Raw genomic sequence first — 13,916 nt, forward strand, 5'->3', positions numbered from 1 at the left:
GAAAACATTTAAAAAGTCCTCCTAAATCAAGCATCTAGTCTACATAAGAGGTTGCTTCAGTTTTCTAGAACTTGTTCTTGGTTTTGTTTCACCTTTTTTTAAAGGACAAATTAAAACTTATTTAAGTAAAAAGAGCATATAAAAAGATCACTAGCTGTCTGTTTTGGCTTAATTGAAGTGCATTCAGAACTATATGGCTAATTGTTTATTTTTTCATCTTTTGATGGGATTACAATACTGTCTGTTTACCACAAAGTGATTTTGTGTAATAAGCGCAGATTGCTGTGTTAAAAATATTCTGCATTCCTTCTAATCTGGTTTGTGTAATAAAATATTTTGTTACAAAGTCTACTGTGCAAACCTTTTAGAATTATTCTAGGTGTGAAATCTGGAACAGAATTCACAGGATGCACATTTTGTATAAAGGTGATAATAGTCTTTTTAAATAGTCAGGCAATATTTCAGAAATGCTGACTTCTCGCCTCAGCTTCTTCCCGCCCACCCCAATCCCTAAACAAATGCACACACACACACGTGCACACACACACACTCACACACAGGGAACACCATCATGTTGTTACTCTACATGCTGTAATATGAAATCATTGACTCCTGTTCAGTTGCTTCCTCGAATGTAAGCGTGAAGCCCTGGTTTCAGCTTTGTAGATATGTACAGACAGATGCTATTCTGGTTTGTGGCTATGCTTCCTGGAGGTCAGCCTGGATGCTGCTCAGATCGTGTTAATTTGCCTGTGAAGCAATTCTATAAAAGTGGATTCACCCACCAAATACGTGGTGTAATTGTATCTTGGTACTCAATTTGATTCAATAGAAAGCTCGGGTTTAAGTTGTCCTTTAAGATGTCAGTTTCACTGTACTAGTGCCTTACAAGTTGATATTTTTGCTGGAATGCAGACGATACTATATTTACCATATAATATATTATCAGCTCTCCTATATCTCAGTCAATTTACATAGTTTAAAATAGAACATCTTATTAAAAACATCTAGATATACACAGATTAGGAAACGCTTACAACATACAAATACACAAACTAGAAATAAATCTTTAGCATACTGGTATATACAACGATGTGATACAGTAAATAATTTCAGTCATGCTCTATCTACACATCATATTGCTTAAAAGAAGAGTAGATTTGGAGGGCACTGGTATGATGAAGGGCTTAGGGGCTCTCTACATTTAAATTTGTGCAAATTAAAACAGGATTTGAAGTACCACTGAATTGTGTTAGAATGCATGGCTGGAAAAACGCAAGGACCCATATCACTGAGGTATTTACAGATACTGGCTAAAGAGCACTATGTGGGCAAATGCAGAAAGGCTTCTTCTCTCCTTTACTTCTTGACTGCCAGCATGGCATCAACTTCCTCCTCTACCTGTAGAGTGTGCCACTGGGCAATGGGTCGCCTGGGGTTGGCCAGCATGTCTGACCAATGTCGCAGCTCCGCCCCGGTGCTATTGTAGCCCACAAAGACTTTGCCGATGGCATCGTTCTTGCCAATCTTGTCATAGTCCAAAACAGTAACCACCACTTGCACTTTCTGAAAGAGGACAAAAAATAAACATTAATCATCCAGCTCTGGAGATAGAGGCCTATTACAAAGCTTCCTTGAGATCTAAGCAGTTGGAAATAAGAAGAACCAGTCTCCAAAACCCAGGATAAGGCTGAAAAGGACTTCGACATGAAAACCTGAGTCCAATCCCTATTTTGCCATGACTCCACCATCATCACCATCATCATTTTCTTCAGCACCTTCTAAATAGTCAATAAACATTAATTTTTATTACATTTTTGGCACTACTGTAAGTCTTTTGTGTGAACTACTCGGTGATCCCTCATGATAGATTCTATTAATGATGCCATTATACAGATAAGATGCTGGAGCTCAGAGGAAGTTAACCTGCCTCAGGTCACATGAGGAATGAGTGCTTTGGCTTCCAGAGTCCACTCTGTGAGCCACCATGCCATGCTGTCCATGTCAACCTGTGTTCATATTTCAATTCATTTGTTTCAATTGTCTCATCAGCAAAATTTCTGGCGTTAGTACTCAGACCATTCTTCTTTTAGCTACAATTCCCAAAGCAACCATGGGCTACAATGTCATTTCATGGGGGAAGAGACAGCATTTTACATAAAACTAATATGAAATTTCAGCTAATCCCATGATTATTGTGGGTATAAAATGTGACATAGAGTGAAAGTCTTTAAAAGTTAGCAACTATCTAAAGATAATTTTCTCATTCATACATTTTCTCAATAAACATTTATTAAGTAACTACTGTGCATCTGTCACTGATGTCAAATGGAAATAACCTTTCAGGCCACACAAAATTTACTTCAGTGATTCCACTAGGTTTTGAGGGTTTATTTAATAACTTACTTTTTTGAACTGACTGAATTGACTAAAGCAAACCCATACCATTATGATATGAAAGAAACAGTTTTTAAAAGCACATTTTAGTTCTGCTTCATAAATAACAAGATTGCTTAGTCAAAATATGCGCTGGCTCCAATCTGGAAACAGGGCAAAGAAAAGGAAGAGTTTAGAATAAAGTAGAATGCTTAACATTTGGTGGCCAGAGTTAAGAGGAGCAGAAAAATGTAATGATGGTGGCCAGGGCCAGATGAAGTTTCCACTGAGTTCTGGCCTTTCGTGGACTTTGTACTCTGAGGACTGCGTCATTGTGCCAGTGTGCTGAGAGGGGATACCCACGTACAGCTCCAGATCAGAGAAAATGATCACTTCTGAAAGTGGAACTCAGAATGCAAAATGCAACACATTGGCAATAAAGGAGGCCACCTGCCATCTTCCCTTGTGCAGCCTTGGACTGAGTCCATCACCAGGGGAATTACCTATCTGCTGGATGGTATTTGGAGCCAAGAACAGGATCACCTTTGTTCTGAGAACTTTTCCCAAGCAAATCCATCAGGATGCAGTCGTATCGCAGGGACTGGGGGCCAGGGCCAATAGGGGCATTATGCACAAAGATCACAAGGGTTTTCAGAGTTTGGAGTGAATGATTGGAGTGAGTTTTGCTTATTCTAGTTAGGAATGCATTGATTAGTAGCATTCGAAATATCCTTATGAAGGCCTTGAATTAATTTTTCCAGCTGCATAATGTAGTTTATCTATACATTTTTGGTGAGGAGAGTACAACATTTCCATGTGCTTTTGGAAATCAGCATATTTTGCTTCTCTTATAATATTTCATAGGGATAAAGACAGATAGAAAGACAGACAGATAATCTTATAACCTCAGGATAAAGGAAACCAAAACCCTTCTTATAGCATGTAAAATGCTCAATTATTTTCCCTAGGGAAATAGGAAAGCAGCCTTCTGGGGGAAAAAAAAAAAAAAAAGAAAAGAACAAATTGACTCAAGAAGCAGAGAAGGAGCTATGCGGTCAAAGACATGCTCATTATTGCCGTGCCTGATGGCCCCTCTCTCGGGCTCAGATTCTCTCTGTCCTGACAGAATGTTATCTCCTCAAAAATGCTGCTCTAGAAACCCGGCATATATCTTGTTTCTTGTGTACTTCATTTTCAATATGTTTGCATTTGCTACAATTTATAGTTGAAAGGGACATTTATTTTTTTTAAAAAAGTATAGAACCGTAGCTCAAAGGAGAAGGTTTAGAAAAGGACTTTCCATCTCAATGCGACGCCTTATATTGTTTCGTGGAATTAAAAAACAAAACTCCAGGAGGTGTTAGTTTCCACACGAATAAGGTCTTAGAACTCAAAAGAGTTCACTGAACAAATACTGCAAAATAAATTGTAGGAGAAAATTGGATGACTTGGGGGTTTGCCAGTGGGTCCAAAGCAGGGCACTCAGTGATTCCGGCTAGCGAACAAGTGAGGGGGACAGGGAATCCGTCCTCTGCAATGTTGTTGACTCACACAGCAGTTATTGAAAGTGAATAAGTATGTACAATTTGCTACCATGAGAAAATATATATGAGAAAGGTTATATAAAAAGCGTTAACTGATGTGAGGATAGTGCGATTATTGGTGATTTTTAAAAAACTGCCTTATACAATGCAGTTGCTACTAGCCACATGTAGCTGTTTAAATTAAATCAACTAAAATTAAATAAAATTCCTTGATTACACTAGTGACTGAGGTGCTCGTTACCCATCTGTGGCTGGTGGCTACCATGTTGGACAGCACAGATGATAAAACATTTCCATCATTACAGAGAGTTGTCTTGGACAGGGCTGATTTATATATCACTTTAATCTTATTGTTAGATCCATTTTCTAATAAAATGTTAATTTGAAAAAGAGATGACGTTAGCATTGTGAATAATAACGATGACGGGAACCATTTATTGAGTGTGCCCATGTGCTCAGCACTGTTGCAAGCTCATTTTTATGTGCAATCTCACTTTGGCATGGATTCTGTTCTTATTCCTATTTTATATGTGAGGAAATTCTAAGGCTCAGTTTCCTTATATATAAAATTGGGATAATAATGGTACGTCTCTCATAAAGTTATTGTAAGGATTAAATGAGATTATGCATGTAAAGTGCTTAATTTGGGCCTTGGCACAAAATAAATATAGATATCATATTAGCTTTCCTCATGGAATAAGGTGTGATTCATTCATAAGATATTATATTCTAAGAACAGATTAAAAGTAAAAATATGCAACTGAAGAATATTTGCCAACTTCTGATATTCTGGACTTTTAGAAGGCTCCCTGTTGTAGTTTTGATGCCTAACCTCCTTTTCTCCTTCAAGTTATAGGCAAACTTTTATATTACTGGAAAGATAGATCCACATCAATTATTTCATAAAAAGTAAAAATAGTGTTGTTTTAAGCAATTTGACTCTCTGATATCCATTAAAGATTAGCAAGAAATAGCCCATAATTACTGGATGTAAACTTTGGATTTCAATAGTCTAACTATGGATATGAGGTGAGAAAACCTAAATATGTTTAAAAATTACTAAATAATGAGATCATATGATCTTGAGCCACAAAGATAGTGGCTATATGTAGCATCCTATTTTGAACATGTTAACCACAAGATCTTTTAAGAGAATACTTCCTATCATAACAATTATCTAGCAAATTGAGGTTCCATCTTTACAAAATTACCCATCCATTCGAACTCAGAAAAAGGAAGCTGAATTTAAACAATCACAAATACAACTTAGCGTAATTTTTTTTATTGTTAATCATCTTTTAATAATGAAAGATTAAAGATGCTGCATATTTAGCATCAGCCAAAATATTTCTCTTATCTCTGTTTTTTTTTTTTTTTACTATAAAGATGTGATAAGGAAAATCACATACTACAGTCTGGCAATAAATAGTGAAAGCTCTTTTTCTGTTGGCCTTTTCACCTTTGTGGATGTACTTTTTGCTAGCAGTGGTGTTCTGTTGATTTTATTTTTCCTGCTTTATTTCTGCTTAACAGAATGCCAGCTGCTGTTGGCTGATGAATCAGCACATCCTGAGCTGTATATTTTATCATTTTCCCTCTTGATGTAGCTTGAGCATGGGAATAACAATGGCAGTTCTAATGAAGACGTGCACTGATAATTTACAGGGTCTCTGGCTTTACTTTGTGTGGTCTGAAGGAATGAAATTGAATGGGAAGACAAAATTATATTTGACATTACCTGGATTTGCTCAAAGGGTACTTCAAAGCTGAATGACTCGTTGTAGTAGGGGTTAAGTGTGTTCTTCTTAATTGTTGTCTTTTTCTTCTTCAGCCTCTTGCCATTCTGCATCAGATGAATCTTCACATAAGGATCTGAAAAACATAAACAAAGACTTCAGGAGATTGGAGACACATATTTTAGATTACAATTTAGCTTATAAAAAGACCAAGTATTCCCAACAGGAAAATAATTGCATAGCATATAGTTAGTAATTTTTTAAATTTCAAGCATTTTTTATTGAAAGATTTTAAGTAACCTATGGTCTATGTTTTTTGCCATGATATTTCAATATTTATAGTTGGATTTAGGAGATGAGAGCAGTGGTATGCTGGTAAACCAGCTCTTTGGGAAAAAAAAAGTCATGATATGTAATATTTGCCAAGGTCTAGGGTATAAATACTCTCAGCACGGCTGACTTCAAGCTATGAACAGTTTAACAACTGGCTTACTAAATTCCTGAAAATGTAACAGTTGGTTCTTACGAGCTGGCAAAGAACTGGCTGCAGCCTACCACTGCATGGGAACAAAACTCTTGACAGGGAGAGGATGGGGAGCCACTTCATTTATTCATTCAATCATTTACTCAACCAATGTTAGTTAGGCCCTAGGTATACAGCAGTGAACAAAACGGCTGCCCCTGTCTTCATGAGGGAACTTCAGACTTGTGGGGGAATAGAAGAAAGGCCTGTAAAGAAACGAAATACATAGGAAAGTACAAGTTTAGAAGAAAAGAGCAGAATAGGGATACTACAGAGAATACCAGGGATGGGATGGTGAGTCCAAGGAAGGAATGGAATTATTGTATTTAAATTGCTCAGGTCAGGCTTCTCATGGAGGTAATATTTAAACTGAGATGAGAATGTCGAAGGGTGAGACGAGGTCACCCGTGTGTGTGTGTGTGTGTGTGTGTGTGTGTGTGTGTGTGTGTATACGTGTGTGCGTGTGAGAGAGAGAGGGAGATCCAAGACCTGTGCCTGAACATCCCTGGGAGGGAAGAGCTTCAGTGGTTCAGGGAAAAGAGAAGAAGCCAGTACACACAGAGGTGATGAGAAAAGGAGCAGAAAGATTCCCTTAGCAGTTTCCCCAAAGCCTCATTAGGTCAAGGTGAAGTAATAAAGAAGTCCTTGGAGGGGTCAGACGATTCCCATTTACAGTTCTCGTGACTAATGGATGACTGACATACCTTCAGGTCACTAAAACCAACATCCAGGTCTGACAGCAAAATCTCTCTACTATTTTCTTAAACATTTTTCCATTTCATATGTAATGCATGTTCATTATGGAAAAAATATCAGAAAGCAAGGCTAAACCAAAAGAAGAAAAAATGTTTAATCATCCCTGAGTTTACTCTCCTAAAATAACCACTGCTAAGCCTTCCAAAATTTCTTTCCTCTCTTTCAGAACATGTAGAGCTGGGAGAAACTTTACAAATAATCTAGTCTAATGCCCACGTATTTGTAGAAGATAGAACTGCCCAGCAGAAAAGGTTGTTTTGACTCCCTCTTCCCATCTCCCAGAAGAACCTAAGTCCTGAGGGGCAGGAACTTTGCCTGCCATCTTCACTAATTGAATTTACGGAACAGTTCCTGGCTTTATTCACTTTTTGTTGAGTGAATGAGTGGAACTTATTCAGGGCCTCATAATCTGGGTCTCCTTATCCTCAGTGCTGTCTTCCTCCCACTGCCCCAGCGTCCACGTTGGTTGGATATGTGTAGTTTAGAGGCTGCTTTTGTTTTTGTTTTTAATGCTGCATCCCATCAAGGGACTCGTAATGAAGGCTTTCATCAAAATGAAGAATACCTTTAAAAACCAGACCTAGAGATGAGAAACCAGCTCTGTCAACTAAATAGTAGGTCTGTTAAAAACAATCTACTGCAAATAATTGCAAATGAAGGGAAAAAAATGGCCTTTTTTACTGACAATCCATCTTGCTGCTCACAGCCAATCCTGAGTTTTGGTTAGAGGTCTCATTTGCTTACGAAGGTCCCTGGCTCCTCCATCCCAACCCCTTGTGCTTTCACAAAGATGGTCACGTCTCCAGTTGCTCCTTGGCACTGACTAAATACCCAAATACTAAATACCAACAAATCAATGTTTATGCTCCTATGTTCGTGCTTTGAAATTTCGTCAACCTAGCTGAGACATAGGTTTTCTCAAGAGAAGCACGATGACTATTTATTTATTCATTTAACACAGTAAGTGACAAGAAAATTCCTTGTGCATCTGCCATTTGAGTAAGCAAATTAAAAACCCAACAAGATAATTTCAGATTTCAGTACGAGCTCTGATGTGATGTGATTAATGCCTCGGGGAGAACAAGGTAATTTAGAAAGGATGATCAGCAAAGTCCTCATTGAGGAGGCCAGGTCTGAGCTAAGAACCGAATGACAGGAAGGATCCACTTATTTGGAAATGCAGTGGAAGGTCATACCAGCGAGAAGGAACAGTAGACATGAAGGCCCTAAAGTGCATGTCTTTCCACGTGTTTGCAGAAGAAGAAGAAGGCAAGAAGGAAAGAAGGTGGTGAGGTCAGAGAGGTAACACTGCTGATCTGTCACTTTCATAAGCTGAATCTGCCAATTCTGACAACGATTCTGAGGTTTATTGTAATTTCATGATATTTACAAGGCAGGCCAGACGGCTGGAAGAGGAACAGGTTTGGGGCTGCTGTGAAGGCTACTCTTTGCCTTTTCAAACTCACTGTGATACAGGTACCAAGGCAACTTACTTTGCAGGCAAAATTCCCATCTTCATCATAACCAAGGCTGGCAGAAACTCAGAGGTCTTATTCTTTCCCCCCCAGCTTTATTGAGGTATAATTGACATATAACATTGTGTAAGTTTAAGGTGTACAGTGTGATGATTTGGTGTACATATATATTGTGAAGTAATTACCACAATAAGGTTAGTCAACACATCCATCACCTCTCAAAATTACAATTTTGTTTTTGTGGTGAGAACATTTAAGCTCTACTCTCTTAGCAACTTTCGAGTATGCAAGACAGCATTGCCAAGTGTAGTCACCAAACTGTATGTTAGATCCCCAGGACTTATTCATCTTATAACTAGAGGTTTGTGCCCTTTGACCAGCATCTCGTTTTCCTCACCACTCCTAGCCCCTGGCAACCACTATGAGTTTGGCTTTTTTAAATCTATTCCACATATAAGTGAGATCATATGGTATTTGTGTTTCTCCATCTGACTTATTTCACTTAGCAAAATGCCCTCAAAGTCCACCCATGTTGTAAATGGCAGGATTTCCTTCTTTTTTGTGACTGAATAATATTCTATCATGTACATATATACATACACCCCCCCCCCCCACATTTTCATTATCCACTCATCTGTCAATGGATACTGTTTCTATGTTTTGTCTATTGTAAATAATTCTGCAATGAACATGGAGATGCAGATATCTCTTAAAGATAGTGATGCCATTTCCTTTGTATATATACCCAGAAGTGGGATTGCTGGATCAGATGGTACTTCTAGTTTTAATTTTTTGAGAAACCTCTATACTCTTCTCCACAGTGGCTGTACCAATTTACATTCCTACCAACAGTGCAAAAGGGTTCTGTTTTCTCCACATCCTTGCAAGCACTTGTTATCCTTTGTCTTTTTGATGATAGCCATTCTAACAGGTATGAGGTGATATCTCATTATGGCTTTGATTTGCATGTCCCCAATGATTAATGATGTAGAGTATCTTTTCGTGTACCTGTTGGTCATTTGTACGTCTTCTCTGGAAAAATATCTATTTAGACCCCCTACCCATTTTTTAAATGGATTATTTGCTTTTTTGGTATTGAGGTATATGAGTTCCTTATATATTTTGGATATTAACCCCTTATCTGATATATTGAAAATATTTTCTTTTATTCTGTAGGTTGTTAGGGGTCTTATTCTTTATCAACTTTTGTGCCTGGATAAGTCTTGACTGTCTAAGCCTGATATGTTACGTACTAGAGGTGAGCACATTTGAGCATCTTTCAGCCACCCGAAGTCTTAGATTGCTTCTCCATTTTCTCTAGTCTTCTCCATTTTCATCCAGTCCATGATTGGCTTGATTTTCTAAGTGTCCTCTGGTCCTTTCATTGCACTGAAGTCTTGTCCTCAATTCTCACCCCTTTGTAGATGGCCCTAATCTCTTGATTAGCTCATTAGTAACTTCTTCTGGGATCTAGACCTTGTTTCTGTCTCCCTAACTATGGCTGAGTCTTCTAAATGGAAATATACCCACCTCACTATGAGTCAGGGCATGGATTTTTTAATAGTAAGGATCACGTCTCCTGCAAAGTAGGACTCTGTATGATGAAATTTGTTATGTTTCAGGGGCTGTTCCACGAAGCAAATCTTCGTCAATTTTGATTTTCTTGGTGGTTTAAAAGTCCTGCTTATTGCATGATAGTACATAATTTAATGGAAATGATAAAATAGGCTGTAATGAGGCTCACTAATGTTGCTATTGCTTTTCCTGAGTACAACTGCTGGACACCATGTGTAACATCCAAATATCCATTAAGTTTTTGTAAACCTATAAATGGTGTGGGGAAATAGGTAAGCTACGAAATTTGGCTACTGTCCTCAGGGACTCCACATCTCTATGACTGCATCGCTTCATCTGGTCCCCAAAAGAAGCACTCACGGAACTCTTCATCATCTAAATACTAACAACCCTCCTTCAACACCATTTAGATAATCTCTGTTGCCATTGAAACAAGTGTAAGACTCAGGACACTCTGCTTCTTTCATTTGTTTCATTTATCTTAAAGAAAGGATAGGCCTTTTTGTTTTTCTAACTTTGGTAGAAAGAAAGGTCTCTTTTTTGATGTCTCTCTAGCCTCTAATGGTGTATGACTATAACTTCACTTCTGGAAAATGATGGACTGGGATCAGAAAGAAGGGTCTTCATTCCCAATCATAAACTGCAGGTGCGATGAGTGCAGACCCATTGCCTCGTTTTGGATGATTTTCAGGTCTGTCGTTTGGTTTTGTTATCACCGTGGCACTGCTACCTTTTGCTCACCATTTGTCAGGCTTTCTTTTTATCTGAAATCAGCTTCACTGGACTTTATCTCCTTTCTGTCGAAATAGCTGTTAATGACTTGGAGGTTTTTTAGGACACTGTAATGAAATCACCGTCTAACTTTTACATGTTGACAAGGCTTTCTAATATACAAAGTTGAGGTTTTTGTTTCCAACATTCACAATTATGGTAGGCAGAATAATAGCTCCCCCAAAAGATGTCCACACCCTATTCCTTGGCACCTGTGAATATCTTCCCTTATATGGCAAAAGGGACTTTGCAGGCGTGATTAAGGTGAAGGATGTTGAGATGAGAAGATTATCCTAGACTATCCAAGGGGGCCTGAGCTACTCACAGGAGTCCTTAGAAACAGAGACTCTTTCCTGGCTGTGGTCAGAAAGAGATGTGACGAGAGAAGAAGGGCCAGAGACACAGACAGACATCATACAACAGCTGTATTGCTGTCTTTGAAGATGGAGGCAGGGGCCACAAGCCAAGGAATGCAGTTGGCCTCTAGAAGGTGGAAAAGGCCAAGGAAATGGATTCTCACCTGGAGCCTCCAGGAAGGAACGCAGCCCTGCTGACACCTTGATTTTAGCCCAGTGAGACCTATGTCAGACTTTTAACCTACAAAACTATAACATAAGAAATAGCTGCTATTTTAAAAACTAAGTTTGTGGTAGTTTATCATGGAAACAATAGAAAACTAATGCAAAAAACTGAATTTGAAGAGAGGATTCTATTGTTTATCTAGCCAGGTTTGAGGATGACAGTCAAATGTAAATAGATCTAGAAAATGATCTTTTGGAAAAAATTGATATTCTTTCCAACTTCTAAAAATGATTACTCTGTTCTTCAAAGCAAAAACCTTCAAAAAGTTTGTCTTTTTAATTTAAAAAATTTAACATAGAGCACACAATCAGAATATAATAGTTCATACAGATTTTCAGGGTCCATGGTAAAATTAGTGAACATGGATAAAATGTTAGTTGAGAATAATTTTTAAAGTGAGATCCATTACAAGGTTTAGTATAATAATATTCCTTTATATTTGTAGAGTAATTTACAGGTTGTATATATTTACAAAAATTATATCATCTCCTTTAATCCTTACAACAACCCCAGTGAGGATACTGGGGCTCAGAAAGGCTGATTGTTTTTCAAGAACTCAAACCAGGGTTTTGTGACTCTGAACCTGCTGCTCTTTGTGATATGTTGGAGAAACAATTTAGTAAAGTGTTTACAAGTGCAGACTCTGGAGCCAGACTAACTTCAATCTTGGCTGTGCTACTAGCTGTGTGGTCTTGGACAAGTTATGTAACATTTTGTGCCATAGTTCTGTCAACTTAAAGTACCGAGAATGATAATACTTAGCTCACAGGATTGTGAAGATTAAACTGAGTTACTATATAGAAAGTGCCTCAAAGTGTGCCCACCATTAGCAAATGGGAAAAAAGTCTTTCCATGTGCTGCAGAAGTCAGCAAAGCTGTCCCAATGCCAGATTTATTTCTGGAAAGAAGCATACCCACTCTAAGAAACTGGTTCATGAATGGAGAATTTAATCATGTATGAGAAAAAAAGAGAAAGAGTTTCTTTTATCACTGCCTGTGGGAGGTGGTCTTGAGGTGTGAGATGGGAAATGAATTCAACATCCTGTACAGTTTTCTTCTCCTCCTGAAGTCAATAGATCAAATTACCCAGAGCTGAAAAGTTAAACTCAAGAGTTCTAAGTGGAATCTTATTACGGAGGCTCTGGGATAGTGTGTGTCAAAATTATGATTTATTTTGCTTTCTTTCCAGATACTGAGGCCAACAAATGTTGATACACTTGGGCATATTATGTAGAAGTATCTACTTTGCTTAGACTGCTTAAAATGAGGAAGCAGAGAAAAGGAAGCCCTAGCTTTGAGATTTGTTGTTGTTGGGGAGCGATAATATCTACAGCTCCTCTCTTTTTCTGCCAATTCCTTCCTACTGTGAGAAAATCTTATAGTCTGGTTTCTTCCTTCCGGTTTCCACCTAGGCTTAGAACTCCTCCTTTCCTTTCTTCACTCTTTCCGACCAGTGAGGGATAGGAAATCATCGTGTTAAGGCTACAGCGATATGATTTGCTAAGTCATCCATTGTACCTTACCACCAAGGCAGTGGAGACTGGGAAGCACTGTCTGTGCCACATGAAAGGAGTGCAGAGGGTCCCAGAATGGTGACCAGATGAATGCTTTGGTCTCACTGGCCATTTTCAGGGATCAGGATATAGACCTCATTTGACTGTTTTTGTGATGCCTTGATTACCCCCAGCTAATGAGCAACTCTGAAGGCAGAAGGGCAGTTCCACAGCTCTGCCAGCTGGGCACCCACTTCTGAATATAACTTATGGGGTGGACAGCCTGTGGTCTGGTGCCATTATTTTTTGTCCATTTTGTCACTATTCGGGCATTAATTTTGAGTGGATGACCTCTCACATATATCTTTCACATTAATTGGTAGGAGTTTCCTTTCTGAAGGGATTTCTTCCAACGACCAGGCTGATCTGGCCCTGATGCTCCAGTACTTAGCTCGAGGTAGAGTGAGCTGTCACCTACACATAGTCCTTCAGGCATTGCATCCCATCCCACTCACCTCCATCCGAAATACCCTGGACACACTGAATCCGTCATTCTCTTTTTGTCACGGAGGAAGAACGGTGAGGGCACATATTTGCCCTGATTTTCAAGTTGTTCCAGTTACCCTTCTTCTCTACCATCTGCCATGCTGTACAAAGGCTTGGTTGATTTGATGACTTTGTCCATGGGAGGGATGGAAATGGGGAGGTTGGGTATGGCAATCAAAAGAAACCGCAGAAGTTCTCTCTCTTCCAGATAATTCTCACTACCACCTTAGCTGGCATTGTCATGGCACTTGTTAGGGACTAAATGTTTGTGTCCTCCCAAAATCTATATGCTGAAATCCTAACTCCAATGTGATGGTTTTACGAGGTGAGGTCTTTGGGAAGTGATTAGGTCACGAGGTGGAGCCTTATAAGAAGAGACATGAGAGAGATGATCTTTCTGTCTGCCGTGTGAGCATATAATGAGAAGACAGTTGTAAGCTAAGGAGAGGGCCTTCACCAAGAACCTGACTATGCTGGCGCCATGATCTTGGACTGTCAGCCTCCAGCACTGTGAGAAGTCAGTGTTGTTTAAGCCGCCC

General features: G+C 38.9%; 1 protein-coding gene across 1 annotated transcript in view; it reads right to left on the bottom strand.

The window, feature by feature from the left end:
- Window positions 1–526: 526 nt before the first annotated feature.
- Window positions 527–13,916, bottom strand: part of SYT1 (synaptotagmin 1) — a 520,201-nt gene continuing 506,811 nt past the window's right edge. The window contains exons 10-11 of the mRNA XM_046646394.1: window positions 5,659–5,792; window positions 527–1,566 (exon numbers count right to left, since the gene is read on the bottom strand). Of these exons, the coding sequence (XP_046502350.1) occupies window positions 1,360–1,566; window positions 5,659–5,792 (341 nt within the window). The 3' untranslated portion in view covers window positions 527–1,359. The remainder of the gene's footprint in view (window positions 1,567–5,658; window positions 5,793–13,916) is intronic.

The sequence above is a fragment of the Equus quagga genome, chromosome 19 (genome assembly GCF_021613505.1).
Source record: "Equus quagga isolate Etosha38 chromosome 19, UCLA_HA_Equagga_1.0, whole genome shotgun sequence".
NCBI lineage: Eukaryota > Metazoa > Chordata > Mammalia > Perissodactyla > Equidae > Equus > Equus quagga.